Source organism: Stenella coeruleoalba, assembly GCF_951394435.1.
Source record: "Stenella coeruleoalba genome assembly, chromosome: 5".
Lineage (NCBI taxonomy): Eukaryota > Metazoa > Chordata > Mammalia > Artiodactyla > Delphinidae > Stenella > Stenella coeruleoalba.
The window spans coordinates 69803365-69824171 of record NC_137150.1 but is presented as its reverse complement, the minus strand read 5'-3'; the positions used below and the strand labels follow the sequence as shown (position 1 = coordinate 69824171).

Sequence of the window (20807 nt, the reverse complement as noted above, 5' to 3'; positions counted from 1 at the left end):
ATTAGCTATCATTTGTTTCTTCTAATAATTTTGCTATTACAGATAACGCTGTGCTGAACATCTTTATATACATCACTTTCCACTTTCTGTATTATTTCCTTTGGGTATATTTTTTAGTGCAGAATTACTGATTCAAGGGATAGAAACATCTTTATAATTCTTAGTACAATTTGTCACCTTGCTTTCCCTAAAGAATTACTCCAGTTTATAAGGTTGTTAGCAGTGTGTAGCTATAGTGATTTCATTGCAGTCTTGATAGCATTGTGAGTTCCTTTTTGAATAAAAAAAAAAGTATGGAAAAGACCTGAAGGGGAATCAGAATTATGATTACCAATGCCACTGCTGTGTGTAAGTAAACAGAAAAAAGGAAAGCCATTTTCCTGAAATGTGTTCATTTCAGCTACAAGCTGGACTAAAATTCCAACTGTTCTGCTTCTATTTTGCACACACCTTGGCTTTGGCAATAGCCCCTGTAAATAACTTTGTAAAAGAATGCATATTTATGACATAATATGTGAACTGGCATATACTTTTTATTTGAGTCTAATAAACCTATAATTCACAAATAAAACCAAAACAGGTTTACAGAATCAGAGGAAAGAGAGGAGAGAGAAAGGAGATCCAACTGAAAATATGCTTAAAAGCACAGTGAACACATGTTTCTAAGTTACATTTAAATCTTATCATGAATAATCTCCAAATAGAGTGGCAGCATCACTAAACTTAACGGTCATTGTTTCCCCAGGTAGGTGATTGTGTTGAGGAGTAGTGGAAAGGAACTCTTAACATTTTAATTACTTTGCAGAACACTTAAGGTGACATTATCTCATTTGAGCACAAGTACCCTGTAAGGCACATATTTCTAATTGTTTTGTAGAAGAGGAAATTGGGATTCCCTAGAGGTGAAATGATTTACCTAAGTTCACATAGTTGAAAACTAGCAGAGTGGTGACTCAAACTTATGTCTTAGCTTCTTAAGTCTGTGACCTTTTCAATATGTCTAAGGGTTACTTTCAACAACTGTTATTGAAATGTTAATCTACCACAGAGTTCTTTATTAGAAAATATTAATGAAAATGACCATAGTGAAGATGAAAACTTTTCCAAAGAATTAAGACAAGAGATTTATTATAGCGTGATCTAAACTGGCATAAAATTCAGGAGATTCCATCACTGAAAGTGCTATAGAAACTCAGTAAAATCCTATCTTCTTGACATTATAGCCCTATGATCTGGACCCGGGATTTCAGTCTTAGAACACACACACACACACACACACACACACACACACACACACACTCACACACACACACAAAATAACACCAGAAAGTAAAATAATGGTAGAGTAACAATGTCATTCATACTCAGGAGCCCTCTGGGTCTTCACACTAAATATCTAGTTTTTGAAATTTAAAAAACAATGCTGTGAAACTTCATTGTAGGAGATGGAAACTAAAAATTACCTTTGATTAAGCAAATCTATTGTTTTTGGCTAGTTATCTTCCCCTAAAACCACATCTCAAGTCTTTACTCAATTCATGACAAACATTAACTAGCCTATTATTAAAAATAGAAATATTTCAGCATGTTACTCTCAGGGTAAATACCTATAAGCTGTCTTTTGAAAGTTTTTCATGTCCACAAATAATCTCATAATTTATATTGCCCTACTGTTTTAGAAATCAGTACACTTATGCACACTCTCAATCCTTCTTAATCATATTATTATAAAACAAATCTGAATCTGAATAAAGCAAGATATATAAGTATGGATCACATTGGTCATAATTTTATCATCTTCCTCCAGTAACTTCACATTAATAATTTTTTTAAAAACCTTATATCTAAAAGAAGTAAATATGATCCAAAACATGAAGTATTTTATAAATCTGAGGTGACTCTTATAAGTATTTAGAACCAAATAAGTCTGTCCATTCCTTGCTCCTAATGTTTTAGTTCCAAGTGCCAAGGTAGCAAAATGAGTCCTTCCTGGAATTTTTTAAATTATATCAGCTGACAGCTGTATGCAATCAATCTGATTCAACCAGCCAAAACTAGATTTCTTTCTCAACCAACCCCTGAATGTAACGTTTGTGTGTCTTGGAACAGAATGAGTTTTTATGTGGGAAAAAAATAGAGTAAATCTTTTATTTACTCTCCAGGAGGTATTTGGTTACCAGACCAGAATCTACGCAGAGCTCTCTGCCTCATAACATCCGTGCTGACCTGTGGGGTCCTTCTCCTGTTATTCTACTGGAAGCCGCAGTGGAGGGTATGGGCCAACTGTATCCCATGCTCCTTGCAAGAAGCAGACACTATTTTGCTAAGGACAACGGTGCATGTCCTTCTGTGTTGCATCTATTGCACAGCCTGTGATGATCAGCATTCCAGAGTGGATCCTCCTCTATTTAAGTTTCCCTGTCCACAAATAGGGGATGGCAAAACTATCTCTGCCGTCTCTTTGCTGTGTCTTATTTTGACTCAGGAATGAAGGGCATTTCCTCCACATCAGCCTGGAGAAATTTCTACCATGTCAGGCTCATTGTGAGAGCCCTTAGCCATTACATGAGCAGTGGCTGTCCATGTTATAACTCTTAAAGACATAACATGGGAATGATTGTTCAGTTTTTCAGAAATATGTATTTTGAGGAAGTTATACATTTTACACATCAAGGTGTGATTTTAAGATAGCTGGAAACTATTTTCTAGATATAAAGTTTCTTGCAAAGTGTATCTTTCTCTTTATTCCCTAGCACAGTGGTTCTTAAATTTTAGTCCAAATCAGAATTACCTGGAAGGATCTTTAAAACAGAGACTGCTGAATATTGGATCCAGTAGGTTTGGGGTGAGGCTGAGAACCTGCATTTGTAGCAGGTTCCAAGATAATGCTGATGCTCTTATCTGCAGCTCAAACTTTGGGAACAACTGGTCTACCACTTGGTAGGTATTTGGTTGATTGAGTGCTTTATTGAACAACATTGGAGAATTTATGGGCTGGATTTTCTTCTCTAGGATGAATTTCAAAGACCTATGAGGAAGACGGTAATCTGCCTCTACTTATCCACACTGAAGTTTCCTGTAAGCAAGAACCCAGAAGAACCCCTGCTGGCTGACTACCACTCTGTCATAAACCAAGCCATACTGAAGCCAGAATTAAAAGTAAGTGATTTTAAGAGTACAATGTTATGGCATGTTTTTGTTACAAGAAAATAATGTATTTATTGGATGAAAGTTCTGAAAATCACACTGCTGGGCTGGGAATTACAGCTAGGTATCAAGGAAAGTGAGAGCTGCATGTAATAGACAACCGTCACTTTTCTATTACATTTGTAATTGCATTTGCAATGTATCCAAGTGCAGAAAATCAGGTATGTTTGGAACCACTTGGAGAAGAGGTTTCAGAAAGTTGGGTAAGCCCGAATTTTCCTCAGCACTCATCAGGTTCTACGGGAAGAACACTGATTTGTTAAGTACCATGAACTGAAGTATGGTTCCTGTCCTGACCACACCCTAGGTTTCTGGAAGATAACAGCACCTGCTACAACATCCATCATACGTTTGGACTGGGTCTGACCGGTGGAGAACAAGAGGTCAGGTGGGGTTTGTGGTACTCCTGGAGTAAACTCTGCCAGCAGAAATGGAGATACCACATCGCTTATGATCAGTGAATTGTTGGCATAATGTTTCATCAGCTTCATATAACCCCAGCTCATTTACTGGCATCAGAGAGATGTCGTAACTTATTCTCATCTTAGGCACACTAATTAAAAAGAAAAGACCGAAAGAACAGTACAAGCAAATAACATTTGATCTTTTCTCTCAGGATTATAGAACAGTATTCTCTGTGTTGTCTTTTCTTTCCTCAAAAAATCTTGAGTCATTTCATAAACATCAGCATCTTAATCCTCCAAATCCTCTGAGAGACAGAAAGACAATATGATGATTGCATTTTACTATGGAGAACCAGCCCTGGAGAGAAGGATTTTGTTTGCTCAGTTAATTGTGTCATTCACCACTGTTATTTACAGAACCTAGAACAGTGCCTGATTCATGGTAGAAGCTCAATAGATATGTGTGGAAGGAATGAATAAGTAAATGTATTCATTGATCTGTGAACTAAACTCTAATATGCCAGGCGTTTCGCAAGGCACAAGAGACCTAAGGATAAATAAGACTTAGTCTTCGTCTCAGAGACATTAACTGACTGGAAGGAAAGAGAGACAAAGAATAGTGGTACAATTATGAGAATGAGATCTATAGATGCCAATAGATTAGAAAATCATAATATAATAGTAGCACAGGAAATTCTTAGGCTCCTTGTTAACTCACAGTGACCTAGAGTCCCTGCTTCCCTCATCTGTAATTTGAAATGGCGAATCCTGGTGACTGAAAGTAAACCATTGCAAGCCTTCCCAGGAATCTTAATAATCACCTTCATTTCTTGCCCAGTTTTAGGGACAAGAAGAAGGATGTGCCTGACCATCTTCACAGTTAGTCAGAAACAAAAATTCTCAAGCTAAGAAGCAATCTTGTACTTAAAATACAGGTTCTTGGGTTCTCCTCCATAATTCTGATTTAGTAGGTAGAAGCTGGGGTGGTGGTAAGAAAAGAAACTGCATTTTTAGCAAGCACCCCCATAATTTGTATTCACACCAAGCCTGCGAGCTACTGATCTGTTATTGTTTTCAAGTCTTCCCTCTGACTGAACGCTATGCAAAATGAACCAGGCATCTAGATTATGACAATATTACAAAGTGCCTTAGAGATGGTATCATTATATAAGATTTCAGATACAATGCTTAAAACACTGAAATACAAGAAGTTTTCAAAGTCATTAAAAACATATTGCTTTAATAGCATTAAGCACAGGACATTTAAAGGATTGATCCATTTAGGAAATCTAGTTGATAAATATAGATATACTCTGCCTAGGAAACCGTTTCCACAGGAATGATTTCCCATCGTGTAGCTACCTCATGTTTGTCCTTATTTATCAAGTGCCAATCTTTAGTAAACATCATACATCATTAAATTTAAATCTGGTCCACACAGTAAAGAACTTGACAATCTAATAAGCAAGACACAGAATATAGTTTCCCAAATATGAAGACTAGAGGAGACAATCTACTTAGAATCATAGAGCCACATTTTATTTTGTGGGTTTTTCTCTTTGGAGAGTAAAGAAAGCAAGTAGAATATGGAGCATTCCCCCGCTCCCCCACCAGTTTTCCCTTTTATATTTTAGTGTAAGACTAAATGCTTTTTTCAAAAATGTATTGTGATTGATTAGTTGGTTGAATGACAGCTTATCAATTTCCTAAATCAATTTGAGCTTGCTTGCATGAAAAGCAAGGACTCAATAAAAGAAATAAAGGAAGAGGGATACACAGAAATCTCTGATCATAAAAAGCCACAAAATCTAAATACAACTTCCTCTTTCAGGCTTCATAGCAGCAAGGCAAAGAGAAAATGCACAGATGTTCATAGTCTCACTTTCCTGTAGCAAAAAGCAAATCAAGACATCAGCTGTGATAATTTTACTCTGGAGAGAAATTGCCAGAGGGCATCAGGAAGAAAGCAGGAAAATTATTCCAGGAGGTTCCCTGCCCCTACCTTCATTCATTCATGAACCGAACACAACTTCGCATCTTAGTGCCTGTCCCAGACAAGTCCATAGACACTTGGGGTAATTCTCTTACCGCAGGGACACAGGGCCCTATGGAAAATACACACTTACCTCATCCCTCATTCATCCAAGCTGTCTTCCTATTAGGACAGTTTTTAAGTTGAGTGACCCTTCATCTTTTCACTTAGCCCACCTTTATTTAGCTTATTTACCTTTGCCTCCTTTATTTAGCCTCCTGAAGGAGAACTTTCTGGCAGTAGAGATCCAGGCACGTCCTAATCAGGGGTTAGCTCCAGACCAATTGCCTTGTTGGTAACCCAGAACTCTAGAAGAAAAAAATTTTGGTGGCTAAGGTTTGCTAATGTCTCTAATGGGAATACTCCAACCATGGCTGATTTCAGTGTGACATTGCTGAATGTGGAGCTGTGAAAGTGATACTCATAATTGGCTTGGTGATTCTGCAGGACCAAACTTAATTCTCAACACTTGTCACACCACTGAGAAAAAAGGCATGCCTGTTAGTACCAGAGGAAAGAAATCTGAGTGACAGCAGCAAAAGAGGGTGGATTTGCCATCAACGCTTCAGCTCCAAGCTAGTGGAAGCTGTTCCAGGAGAAGAGAGAGAGAAAAGAAGCAAGAGGAAGGCGGGGGAGAGAGAAAGAGATTTAGGGCTGCTACGAAACCCTTTTCTCTTACTCCTCAGGTCTTGTGGGAAGCAAACGTCAGAAAAGAAATTGTGCCTATAGACCATGACCTTTTCCCCTTGGAAAGCTCCATCCTTAGAATACAGCCCACATATAGATACTCACCCATCAGATCAGTTCTTTGAGAAAAGAACAAGGAAGGTTTGGTTGGAGTAGAAGAGACAGGCTTTACTCATTCTTCTGGAATCCAATGAGATTGTCTCAAATCTCAGCGTTTGGTTAGAAGTCAATAATTTATGTAAAAATATAACCCATGGTTCTATGGCTCTGAATCCACTCAAAGCATAAAATCACTTAACTCTAAGGCCTTGTTTCAGAGCAAAACCTTATGGCAGCGCGAGTAAGCCTAAGTCCTGGGTCTCTCTGGAGATCCTGGGATTTCTCCATCCCCACCTACCCCCAGATGCCCTCCTGGTCCTCTGCTTTCTGGATCTTCATGCCTGGGAATGCTCCAGGCACCTTCCCCAAAAGCTGATGAGAAGCATCTCACTTAGCTCACATATAGGGCTTGAAACCCTGCAAGAACTTGAGGTTATCTGAAAATGTGCTTTAGGAAATGAAATAGACAGGTCACAGATAAGAACTAATGTGAAAAAAGAAAATCATTTTGTCATTTGTAAAACGGATCCTCTCTGTACAAATTATAAAGTATAGAAGCAGGTTCAAGTACTGCTAAAATAGGGAATGTTTCCCCCGAAAGCAGTTTCTCAAAACATGCCTATCTTGTTATTATTATTATTTTTTAATGGGAAGGCTCTAAGACCAACATACGTGTTATACTCTACAACCATACCCAAATCCCAGAAATTGGGTACCGTTTCTATGCATCTGTGAATTTCTTAGCTCTCCCTTCCTTTAGAAAGTGGGTATGTTAGGGGAGTGAGGGATTAGCTAGCAAAATCACCTGGGAACTTTTTTCAAACTCTAATAAACCCGCTCCCTAAAAATTCCACAGTTCATAGAAACGGGTCATGCCGGAATCCTGAGGCTTAGTATTAACTGTTCGGAAAACTACAGGCCTCCCTCCCTGCCAAGGACTCTACTGGTGGCTTATCAGAATGGAAGCCGAGCGGTCACATGCAGTTTGAAGATGCTCACCAGTGATTCTGACATGCTCCTCCTGCCTCTTTGAGGACCCCCAGCCTAGTCTTCACCATGTGGAGCCTAAAGGGCCTAGCAAAAAACATATTCTCAACAATTATTTGGTGAATAAATTGATAAATGGATGAATGAATGAACAAATCATCACATTGAAAAGAGATAGAGACCATCGCCAAAGAAAATATTCCTAGTCATTCATGCTTGGTTTTTCAGAAATACCTTCCAGCAGGTTTACTAATATCTCATGGTGCTCCTTCAAGCACAGCTCCTAGCCAGTGCAGAGATGCCCTTCATCACTTCCCCTGTTAAGAAATCCTTCCATCTCTTTGGAGAGGGACCTTCTACGTCCGAAGCAATTATTCCCCTAATGAATGGTTCTGAATATTAGGCAAGTCTGCTTAATTTCATTCTGACTATTTAGTTTTGTGAGGCCACCTGGAATAATTCTAGGGCTTCTTTTTCCCCTGCCAGCTCGTCAGATTTCTAAAGTCAGGGCATGTCCTCTCCTTTGTTCCTTGGAACTTTGTTCATGTGACCCAGCTTCAAACCTCATATTCCTTCCGGTTGCTCAGCCATTGGTCACTGTCCCTGAAAATTCTGCTTGGCTTGTGCTGAGATTGAGATGAGTACACAATTCCCTAAACATGCAATACTTTTTGGCAAGAGACAGTGGAATAGATGAAGTAGCAAGGGGCATGCCTGTCTGTGATTCAAACATGGCTGTCAACTGAAAAAACAACGCACAACCTAAAAGTTGAGAATTATGTTTATTTGGCGGACATTCTGAGGACTTCAAGCCGGTGAGACAGGACTCTCAGGTCTCATGGAGGTCCATCCATGTTGCTGCAAATGGCATTATTTCATTCTTTTTTAATGGCTGAGTAATATTCCATTGTATACATGTACCACATCTTTTGGACTATTGTGATGATCAAATGAGAGAATCTTTTGTAAGAACTTTGTAAATTGCTATGCAAACACAAAGACTTCTTTTTTTAAATTTTTATTTTATATTGGAGTATAGTTTATGTACAATGTTGTGTTAGTTTCAGGCATACAGCAAAGTGATTTAGTTATACATGTACATATATCTATTCCTTTTCAGATTCTTTTCCCATATAGGTTATTACAGAGTATTGAGCAGAGTTCCCTGTGCTATACAATAGATCCTCACTGATTTTCTATTTTATATATAATAGTGTGCATATGTTAATAGTGTGCATATGTTAATCCCAACCTCTTAATTTATCCCTCCCTGAGGGCTTCTTATTGTAATGTACATATGTGTGGATTTACAAGTTGTTAGCCGTGAGGACCATATACCATCTTGCACTTCATTGGCTCATTCCTTCATGTATTCATTGAGTTCATATGCTAAGGACCTGTCCTAGGTGTTGGAGATATCAAGGTAAGATAGACATGATCTCCAACATCAAGGGCAGTCTAGAATGCCTGAGAATTCTAGGAATATCTTCATATCTGTGTCTTTTTAGCTGCTCTTAGAATATAATCAAATTATTTTTTTAAAAAAAACTCAAAATGCCTTTCTAATTTCATTTTGATTCTTGAGTTGTACTGTAGTTAAGATATATTTTAACCAGAAAAACAACTTTGTCCATCATGTACTAACTTTCATTTAAAAATATATTAGTATTTTGAGATTGGCACGTTAATTTTTGATTGAAGACACAAAGTCCCTAAAGGGTAGAGAAGGGACTCCTGCTTAGTGTGGTCTGTACTCACTTATTAATATGAGCATGTAGCTGTGACACTAACAGATGATCAATCTCCTACAGAAGATTAGTGTGGGGGTCAAACGCCATTGAGGTTGAAATCCAACCCACGTGGAAGATGCTTGTTAAACAGGTAACTGTTTTCGTTTATTTTTGAAAATAAACTCCTGTTTTTTCCTTTTTTCTTTCTAGTACTCAGAGAAATCGATGTAGACAAAAGTCTGTGTTTTGTGCAACTTTTTTTTGTTATGCCCGGTGACTTTAGTTTATGCGTTTCCTGTCTATTGAGGTTTTCTTTTTTATTATTATTTCAATAAATATATATATTTTATACCAGGAATTCTAACTGGCCCTTTTCAATAACCACTTGTTTTAAATTCAAATCCCTTCCCAGTGTGAGGGACAGATTCCCGTTTCATACTCTCCTGTTTGTTCGTTTTGTCCTTTTCGGTGTTTCATGGTGGTTGTGATGAGTGGGGGGAGTGGGGAGGGTTGTTATTATTTCATGATCTCTTTGAGGATTGAGAAAAGATTATTTTGGTCTTTTTCATACTGTTCTATCACTCTATTATATCCATTTTCTTGAGAGTGACTTCTTCCTTGGTTGGTGTTTTTGTTTGTTTGTTTTAGAATATTTTCTCTGTATGCTTCGAAGTTATTGCTTTCGGTAAGCTCAGCTTGGGTGGGACTTTCCCTTCTTCCATTTCTCTTCCTCTCTGTGCTCACGCTCCCTTTTTGGTGGTTCTTATTAGTCCCCATGTGTCCCCAGTTCAGAACTAGGGCCTGTGTTGGAGGTTTGTGTTCTGTCCCTTGGGGATCTGTTCGATGCAGGCCCCGAGCTAGCTTGGGGCTTGGCCAAGTTCACAGCTGCATCACCAACTTGTCTCTCCTATTCCTCCCTCTGCTGGTGAATCCTTGCTGGTTGTGACTTTTCTCAGCCTCTGCTCTGGGGCAAGGCTGGTTTTGTCCCCTGCCACTTGTGGGACGCTTATTCCTCCTAGCATTGAGCTCCTAGTCATTGATCTCCAGTCCTTGTATGAAAACCAACAGACTGATCAATCAGTCCCCACTCAGTGCTGCATGTTTCTAGTCTATTTCTAATCCACAAAGATGGTCATTTGGGTTTTTAACGTGACCATTTTTTAAAATAAATTTTTCTTAGACTTTTTTTAGAGCAGTCTTAGGTTCAACAGCAAAATTGATTGGAAGGCACTGAGATTTCCCCCATACCCCATGCCTCCACATATGCACGATCTCTCTTACTATTAAAAAAGCAGGATGCTTTTTAAACTTCTTATTCAAGTACATTTTCAAATTACCAAAGACTCTTTCAAGTGTCAATTTAGTCTATTTTGAAAAGAGTGTTAATATTTTCTGGCACTTATGAATTAGGCCTTTAGTAGGAAAAAAAAAGTAAAGCTATGTCTTCACATTTGGTTTCAAAAGAATACTGAATAAGGGAACTAAATTAAATGGTGTTGTTTCTTCTACAAGAAGTATTTAACCAATTTTCTACTGAGTTTATACAAACTCGAAATCATATTATCTCAAATGTGTAATATACAATTAAAGCATTTTATGCCAAGCAGACAGAAGAGCTATAATTTGTAAGAAAACATGTTGCAACGGAAATTATAAAAACATTAAGGAACACAAGCTTCTTTAATGTGCAAAATATATACAAGAGTTTAAGAAACTTTTAAGATATATCCTATTAACTTATTAACCAGATGTCAGTTCATTTTTAGGACTAAGGTAGAAGTTTATTTAATATATTAGAGAATTATAGAAAGTAGAAGTAAGAAAAAGCGGCAGTGGTTTTAGGTACTATTTCATCTAATTCATAATAATTATAAAGAGCACGTCATCAAGAAAAGAATCCTTGCTTTGCTCAGATGGACTCTTCATTCAAGCTGTGTGTAGGTCATGTGACCTTCTCTAGCTCCCTGGGGTTTGCCCTCTCTGCTATTATTATTAACAGTGAAGTCAGCAAGACCAAAATGGGGACAGTTGAGGGAATTTAAAAAGTTGAAGATCTTATTAAGAGACCAAAAATACCTACATGGATGACCATCTTTGGGGCTGGTGACAAATTCTACCCATGATTTTCACTGCATCTTTGGATAAGACGTTTCCCTTCCCTGGGTAAGACCTTCCCTCTTTGTTCAAGGGAAGGTCCATGCTGACTCGACTGACTCTCAGAGGATCTTACTAAGACCTGTGACATGAGAGTATGTTATTTGTAAATGAATGACCTGGATAAAAGTGGAATCTTTAATTTTCATTGTACAACTTGACTACATTGGCAGCATGTGATTACATGAAAAAGAAACCTGCAATAAAAAGTTCAAAATTGAAGTTTGTTTTTAAAAGAGTCTGAATCATGTGTCTTCTCCATTGTGGGTACATCTGTTTAAAAAGGTAAAATGTTAGATTTTGTTATTGGTCAAATATTTTTGAAAATTCAAAATAAATAAGAATGATCAATTTGTGGGCATGGCTCTGAGTGCTTAAAATAAATTTGCTTCTACTATATCACATTTTATGTGCTTGACATTGTCTCTACTGAAATTAACGGAGTTCTAAGTGAATTCTATTGTTGTATGTTGTAAAAATGGAAGAAAAAATTCTATAAAGAAATGACATCATCTTGACTGCCGCTATGGTCCATGCAAGTGACCCAGATGCTCTTTTCATACCTTCATAGGTTTTAAATCTATACTACGTGTTTCAAGCCTTTACCCTCACTTTGTGGCTGTCTCAGGGTTACATCGAATACTCAGTGGCCATCATCATCTGTTCTCTCCATTGTCTTAAGTGTGTACGATTTGCGACAGGTAAGAACAGAAATCGTAGCTGGATTCTATTTAGCTTCTAGCTGCACAAGAAGCCAAACCTATGGCCTTTCCACTGAAAGCAAAGAGTTGCTTTGTTAAACATAAGTCATAACAAAAGAAAAAGCAAGGGCTTACTAAATACGGGACCTCAGGAGGAGGGCTTCAGGAATGCTAGGTAGATTTAAACATCTTTGCAAACTCTTATTATCAACTGATGGCTGCACTGAATACAATGTTTAGCAGGACTCTGAGGCTGTGTCTGAGCATGGTGGGAAAGAAAACAGTGATGGATTAATGATGACAGCATAGTACCTGTCCGTCTCTCTTACTATCGCTGTTCATCTTACAGCTATTTAAAATCCTCCTTTTAAAGAAAATCAGTCTTATAAATGGTATAGCAACACATTCAGAAGTGGAATCTAGCTGAATATTACTTACCACAGCCCTTCTGAATCTCATTTTCCCACAGCATCTTTCTAGAAAATGTTCTACTACTTTGCTTAAGATGCATCAGGCTAGGGCTTCCCTGGTGGCACAGTGGTTGAGAATCTGCCTGCCAATGCAGGGGACACGGGTTCGAGCCCTGGTCTGGGAAGATCCCACATGCCGCGGAGCAACTAGGCCTGTGAGCCACAACTACTGAGCCTGCACGTCTGGAGCCTGTGCTCTGCAACAAGAAAGGCCGCGACAGTGAGAGGCCCGCGCACCGCGATAAAGAGTGGCCCCCGCTTGCCACAACTAGAGAAAGCCCTCGCACAGAAACGAAGACCCAACACAGCAAAAATAAATAAATTAATTAATAAACTCCTACCCCCAACATCTTCTTTAAAAAAAAAAAATGCATCAGGCTAAATTATGAGGCAACATCCAAAGGGCGTCTCACTGTATTTGTTGTATATTTTTGAAAACTTGACTGTGAAATTGGCTTTTTAGACACAGGGAACAATGGTACCTGTATCCACCTGTCAACCCTATTGAACTGTTGAAATCACCTAGTTTTCTCAAACTTCATCCTTCATCTAGAGAAGAGGAAACTAAGATTTCCAGGGGAAACAAACAAGGGAGCTTGTTCAGGTCATAAAGTGGGTTTGTGACAGAGTCAGGGCTTCCGGCTCCTCATAAATGAAATTCTATTGCACGTGCAATATTTCCTTAGCAGAAAGCACTTTCCAAAGTAGCACATAGCTGGGGAAGAAAGTCAAACCTACGTGTGAGAGGAGAGATGAATTCTAGCTATCAGCAGAGTAAAGTCTGGGCCCATGTCAGTAAGGCAGACATGGAGGCTTTAAACAAGCCCAACTGAAAGAGATCTTTTGTTTTTACTCTATTTCAGTCACTCAGCAAATATTAGATCTAAGGTTGGCTTTTTGTCTGGTTTTAGATGCTACAAATTTTGAGCTATGAAGTGTTTGATGAGAAATGAAAGAAAAGCAATATATATTTAAAGAGTTAGAAAACAGGACCTAAAAATGAAAAGTTAAGTCAATGGAGACACTTTGAGCTAGAGAGTGAGGACTAGAAGGGCTTTGTTTTATTTATTTATTTGTTTTGTTTTTTTGGCTTTTTCTTTTTTTTTTTTTTTTTTTTTGCGGTACGTGGGCGTCTCACTGCTGTGGCCTCTTCCGTTGCGGAGCACAGGCTCCGGATGCGCAGGCTCAGCGGCCATGGCTCACGGGCCCAGCGGCTCCGCGGCATGTGGGATCCTCCCGGACCGGGGCACGAACCCGCGTCCCCTGCATCGGCAGGCGGACTCCCAACCACTGCGCCACCAGGGAAGCCCCCTTGGCTTTTTCTTTTTTTAAAAAAATGAGTGCCTAGTGCGTTTCTTTATGAACAAATTTAAATCACAAAAATATTACCAGTGATCAGTAACCTGCCTCTGACGGTGGCAATTCCTTTCTGTCTGGCTGCCAAGTCAGGGGGCAGAGTGACTGTCCTTCTGGTGAACTCTGAGCATTTGAACAAAAGAAGGAAAATAAACACCAGGACAATAAAAGATCTGGCACTTTCTGCTCGGCCACAATAGGAAAGAAATTATCGTGTCCCAAACGTTTACCTTTGTCATTTGATAGAGGTGTGTAATGTGAAGCCCCCATATCAAATTTCTAGTTCCTGGGTTTTGAGAAATCTTTGTTTTAATAGAATATCTAATTTGATACCTACGAGCCACTCATATGCTTTCTGGCTGATGTCAAACCTCAGTGAATACAGGTCTTCTCCCATGTGCTTCCCTCTATTGGGAATACATAGACACACAATCACCTGAGTATATCATCGCAAACCATCTCAGGGTTCTGAGGAAAAATACAGAATGCTCTGAGGACTTTGGCAGAGAGATCTTATCTAGTCAAGTTAAAATTCCCTGCTCACTACTCCTATTTGTGTTACTTGACACTATTTGTTACTTGACACTTTAATGGTCACCTTCCTTATTTGTAAGATATGTGTGTTTGTGTTCAATGTTACGGTCAAGAAAAGTAAATGAAACAATGCATCTGAATTACTTGTGTTCCTGGTACCTAGTAGGCACTCATCAAATGTTACCTTTTGTTACTGTTACGGCTGTTGCTGTTTTTATTACTGTTCTTGGAGTGGGGAAAGTAGATTATGGAAAGATGGAAGGAGGCACAGAGACTGAAGGGAGGAGGGATAACTTGAACAAGAAAGTAGCACAGGAACATCCCAGGACAGGGCTTCTAACCACCACTGACTCATTTATTGTGTGGCTCTGGGATCTCTTTTCTCCTCCCTGGACTCGCTTTCCTCAGCTGTAAATAGTGGAGGTTAAACTCTGTCTCTTTAGGTCCCACCTTTTTAGGGTTCTATCATTTTGCCAGGGCCACCAATAAGGCATGAAAAAAGGGCTCTTGGAAACTTTAAAACACTCATAAGAAACTTTCTGGCCACTGGGAATGTGGGAGCACATTTTGGAGACTGGAGTCCATTCCTACAGGACCCTATTAATTTTGGACTAACTAACCGCATAGACTACTCAGTCAGGATGTGGACAAATAATAGAAACCTGTTTAAACCCCCTTAATCACAACAGGCATATGGATCATAAACATGCACCAGTAGCTCACGAAACCCAAGAACATGAAGTACAGATGGACTTTACTGGGGGGCTGGACCCAGGAACTTGGGTTACTCTTCCCAGCCTCCTATTCTCAGACAAGTATGGAACGAAATACACATATTCTGGGGCAGTGCTCCACCACTACTCCTCTCCTCTGAAAACTGGGGGTACCCAGAGCCCAGAGCTGACAGCCCACACCTGGTTTGTTCCATGTGGCTTTCTCCTTCCACTGGCACAGCTAGTTGGAAGAGGGGGCATCCGACCAGTGGAAGCCAATCCAACAACAGGCGTGATGGCAACGTATCATTTTGCCTGAGATCCTGGAATAAAGCCTTGAAGCTGCTGGTCATACTCTGTTAGGAAAATGATCTGAAAAATGACGTATAGCTAGGACCAGGGTGACCACTCTTGATCCCTGTGTATGGACAAGCAAAGAAAAAAAAAACTTCTGCAGAGAAAGAGAGGAAAAGAGTGAACCAAATACACAGTGAGACACAGAGGTGAGCAATACACAGTCCAGCAGAGACAGAGTCACCTGTTCCTCACAGCGTTTTCTGTTCCTGTTCAGGAAACTTCCTTGGGACACTTGGCTGTACTTCCCACCCTTCGGTTCCTTCCTAAGACATCCCTGTATCCTCATATATTCTCATCCTCTGCTTAAAGCAGCCTAACAAGTTTCTGTTACTTGCAGTCAATTTGTCCCAAGGAAATGTGGTGCTACTGTTTGATACATTATGCTCCCCTAGCATGTTTCCACCTATTTCCCCTGACTTAGATATTGTCTCTGTCCTACACAGTATCCATCTGTATCTTTATGACAAATTTCAGTCTCTCTTTTAAAATTCCTTTACAATGCCCAGGTCTTCACTTGGAACTCAGGTATACCTTTCTTTAAGGAAACCCCAAATAAATTTAGAAATTCCTGTGGAGGAGTAGGGGAAGTGTTGTAGCAAAAGTTAGGTTTGATTCTATAGGCCAGAGGGCAATGTTTCAGTGAGAAAATTACTTGAGATTCCTGAGTTCCTAAACTCTTACCTATTAAATCAAAATATCTACAGAATAAGAGGAATTTACACTTTTTAACAGTTTCATAACAGGTGATTTTTATGCATTCTAAAGGCTTAATTAACAGCTGTTGTTACAGAGGAACACACCAAAGGCAAATTCAAGCACAAAGATCCCAAATATATCTATTTATTTATTTATTCATGTCATCACCAGCTGAACGTATTTTTCACTCTTTTTACTCTATCAGATGCACAGAAGTACAAGTTTATATGGAGATTTATTTAGGTATTTATTAATTTGTTTTATCAAAACAGAATTGTCCTGTGTGTGTTTATCTGGAACTTGCATTTTTCACTTTACAATATATATAATGGCCGTCCACCATTATAAACAAATAATTCTAAATCATGTTTCAAAATAATGATGTGATATTCCATAGTATACCATAATTTATTCAAATATTCTCCTCTTTATGGAAAATAAGGGGTTTCTTCTCCAATTTTTGCCACCACAAATATGTTGAATTAAACATAACTACAATATAGGGTAGCCTTACATATTAGTGTTTGCAACTCTTTTTTCAGCAAAACAATCAAAACCAGGTTGCTGAATCAAAAGATATGTATGTTTTGGATATTAATAAATGCTGTAATATTATTTTCCCCAAATGAAATAATTCATTCTCCTATCAGCAACATATGAGAATATTCATTTTCCCAGATCCTCACCAGCATTAGGTGTTATAACTCGACATTTAAAAATTTCAATCTAATACTTTTTTTAATTGCATCTCATTGATGTTTTAATTTACATTTCCCTGACTGCTAGTGAGATTAGACACACACTTTCCTTTGTCTAAAAGAGATTTGCATTTTTATTTACTGTCTGTTTATATCCATCATATAGGTGAAAAAGTTTTATTTTTTAGTCTTTTTTCTCTTGACCTTGACTTTTGCTAACTTTATAAAATATGTCTAGTTAAATATGTTTCTTTCTCTTTATGGCTTCTGGGTTTCTTGTTTTGCTTATAAAGTTTTCCTCTTCCAAAACTGGATATTCTTTTTTTTCTATTTGTAATTTTCTTAATATTTATTTTAAAGTCCTTAATGGAATTTAAACATGCAGATTCTACACCTTAAAGAATCCCTGAATGTCTTTACTCAAAATAATGACTGGCACGAGAATTTCAGACTTGATGGCAATATTGCAAAAGGCTTCTTTGAAATGATGACACTAATTCCATTAGCAGTTAGCATTTGTTAATAAAACCTTATCTGACCCAACCTGCAAGGCATCTTGTAACACTATGCAAAATGGGCCAGTTTCCTGAAACTGTATCTTTGCAGTTTAAACCAAAAGTGCTCAACAATTAATATCTGTTTAGCACTACAATTTGCAATGGACTCTGACATTTATAATGAATGTGCTTGTATGAAGCTTGGCAAGCTGTGAAATGATACACATATGATATATCCTCCCATCACCCGAGAGGGAGGGACAGGGCCAATCAGGGATGTAAAGCGACCTGCTCACACTCACCCAGGAACGGCAGCTGCAGACCTTAGTCCCAGGTTTCCTGACTCCAAGTCAAGTCGCTGTGCCATTGAGCAAAATCTCAACATAACCTGTGAGCTTCCTGTGGCAGTAGATGAGGTTTCAATAATTTTATAACAAAAAGCAGATTTGGGGAGGAGGGCTGGCAGGAAGGGAAGAAAGAGCACCTACTGCCATCTCCAAATCATGCTAAATAAATACATGCTTTTGAGAACTGCAGGAGGGGAAGTGTTGGCAGAAGTGGGATAAGACATCTTATCCCACTTATCATGCGTCTACTCTAGCCCCAGTTCATGTCGCACAGAGAGGTTAACCTTGCCTAAGCCAAGAAGCACCCCGTTGCAGTGCAGTCCCTTTCTGCCACGTTTGGTGCAGGTATGAGTGCAAGCCTTGGCGCTCAATTGCATTTCCATTGAACGGTACTGGCTCCACGGGCGGCTGCTGGCAATAGCGCGGAGTGTATCTGGCCTCATTCAGGACTGAGCTGGTCTCAAGAGACACCTGAGTTAATGCCCTCATTACTCATCTCTGGAGGAAATCCAGCCAGAGCAAACACAAGGACACACAGCAACAGATACCAAATAATAACAGTATGCAAATTAGCCTTGGAAACGGATCCTGGTCCCACCGAACAGGGACTGGAGAAAGCAGAGGGGGCCTAATGAAAATCAGGCAGCGAGCTTCGAAATCATGGCAAGCATCACAGAGCTGGCTTTCTCCTAGCTGGTTGGTTGTCATAGAAACCTGTGTTTGTAGAGTTTCTGAGTACATTAGCTCAAAGAGGATGCTTATATTATCCTACTGTAGTGTTGCTGGGAGAAATAGAATAATTCAGTTCAGTTAAATAAATATTTGCTGAGGATCTGCTACGTGATACATCACAGGGGATACAGATAAATACATAGTCTCATCCTTGAACCTCCTGACTTAGAGGGGAGACCTGACAAGAAAACAGATAGCTCTAATGGAATGGGATCTATACACTAATACAGGTGGAAGCACAGTGAGCAGTACAATTAATTCTTCCTGGGGGTGTTAAGGACTTATGGAGAGGAGATGACATTTGAGCAGGGCTTTATGTGAAGGATTAGAAAGAGTTGGCTAGTAGAAAACAGGGGTAAACATCCCAGGGAATAGCTCGAGTGAAGACACAGAAGCATGGCAGTTTACGCAGAATGCTAAGTCTGATAAACAAATCCAGCTTTCTGCCATCATGAGTTTTGAGAATTACAGTCAAGCACTATTAACTCATACTTCACCACTTCCAAATGTGTTATCTTCCTTTTAAGCTAAGTTGAAATTGTATGACATTGACTAAGAGAGTTTGCTAAGCAAGAAAATAACTTAAAGAAATTTGTAAGGAAGGATGTTTATCTTCTTAAAGGGCAAAAGCTGCTTTCAAGCACTTTCAGAGAACATATTCATCAACAGAAAAGGCTTTAGAGTCAGATGAACCTGGTTTTATTTTGACTTTAATACTTAGTAAGAAAATGATTGTGGGCAAGTTACTTTAACATTTTCAAGCCCCTGTTTTTTTGTTTTTGTTTTGCTATATGTACTTTGGAGGTAATACAGCATTTTCATCATAGGATTATCTTGAGGATTAAAAAAAAATCAAGCCATACATTCCAAGTGCCTAAAATAGCACCTGGCACATGGTGACTGAATAAAGTTCTAAACTGTTTAAAAATAATAATTTGAGTCATTTGTTATACTCTGGGTATTTCTTCTATGAAGCCTTGGGGGTTTTGAATAAATCTCTGATATGCAAAATAAATCATGTCATTTTAGAGCTTGAAGGGAAGTTGAGAATAATCCAGTTCAATGTTGTCTGTTTACGAAGGAAACGGCTAACTTATAAGGTGAAATGTCTTATGTATGGGTATCTGGCTAGTTAGTGGGTAAGCCTGACCCACCACACAGGAATCCTGACTGAATCCAGTGCTGTTGCTACCAAACCGCTTTCTCACTGTCACCCACCATTTAAATGAATGCCCCAACAGGCGAGCCTCAAGGAGTCAAGTTAGGGCAATGAATACGTGCCCAATATCACTTCTTCCACTCAACTGGTCCAAATAATTGATGTTTAGCTTTTCATGCAAAACTGAAGTAAATAATAAATAGTTCTATATAAATATTAGCACTGAACTCATTGTGTTCTCTCGAGAGGAAAGATGCATAACTGTGTGGAATGCTTGTCTAAGCCTGATGAGATGTATAACATTAGACATCATCAACAAAACAGATAAAAATAATTTAACATCGAAAAAGAAGTTTTACATTTGAATTATGTTAAGCTGTGTCTAACCATGTTGACAGTATTCAGACCTCTTCTACTTAGAATTATCTGAGTAACTGACATCCATGCAGAGAGGGGCAGTGCTTTCCAGGGATGCCTCGGCTGGTCCAGCATTGTACTCCCTCTGGCTCGTGGCGCCCCTGACAGTCAGTTTAGAGAACTCTGTGGATCACATCCCTTCTCACCTCTGTTTTCCTGTCCCCTAAATCATTCTAACAGATGCTTCCTCCACCTCTCCAGGGTGCTTCCATTTCCTCTGCTTTGTCAGGGTCCTATCTTTGTGAATTCCACCTCAAGTGAATTTTTCCAGCTGATGTACTCAGACAACTGTTTTGTTTTGTTTTTTAACAACAACTTTCTTATTAATCATCGACACTCACTGAGCTCTTACTATAGTAATGAATACTATCCAAAGGGTTAAGTAAAATAAGATAAGCCTTAAGTAACTTAAAACAACCGTATAAAATAGATACTGCTGGGGCTTCCCTGGTGGCGCAGTGGTTGAGAGTCCGCCTGCCGATGCAGGGGACATAGGTTCGTGCCCCGGTCTGGGAACATCCCACATGCCATGGAGTGGCTGGGCCCGTGAGCCATGGCCGCTGAGCCTGTGCGTCCGTAGCCTGTGCTCTGCAATGGGAGAGGCCACAGCGGTGAGAGGCCCGCGTACCGCAAAAAAAAAAAAAAAAAAAAAAAAAAGATACTGCTATTGTCTCCACCTTTGGATGAGGAAAAGGGAGTTATACAGGCTAAATAACTCATAAGTGGTAGCACCAGGATTCCAAACGGAGCAGCATGACTCCAGGCTGCAGAATTATCCAATGTGAAAACCCACCAGTTCATAAAGGAGGCAATGGTTGTTCCACTTATGA

General features: G+C 39.1%; 1 protein-coding gene across 1 annotated transcript in view; it reads left to right on the top strand.

Annotated features, from left to right (window-relative positions):
- The window catches only part of LOC307186358 (putative cation-transporting ATPase 13A5), a gene marked incomplete at its 3' end in the record, with an annotated part of 102089 nt that overhangs the window by 13836 nt on the left and 67446 nt on the right, over positions 1–20807 (top strand). Inside the window, 8 exon segments of the mRNA XM_079921413.1 lie at positions 2163–2178; positions 2181–2335; positions 3013–3159; positions 3340–3410; positions 3515–3595; positions 9228–9297; positions 11872–11957; positions 11959–12001. Coding sequence (XP_079777539.1) covers positions 2163–2178; positions 2181–2335; positions 3013–3159; positions 3340–3410; positions 3515–3595; positions 9228–9297; positions 11872–11957; positions 11959–12001 — 669 coding nt within the window.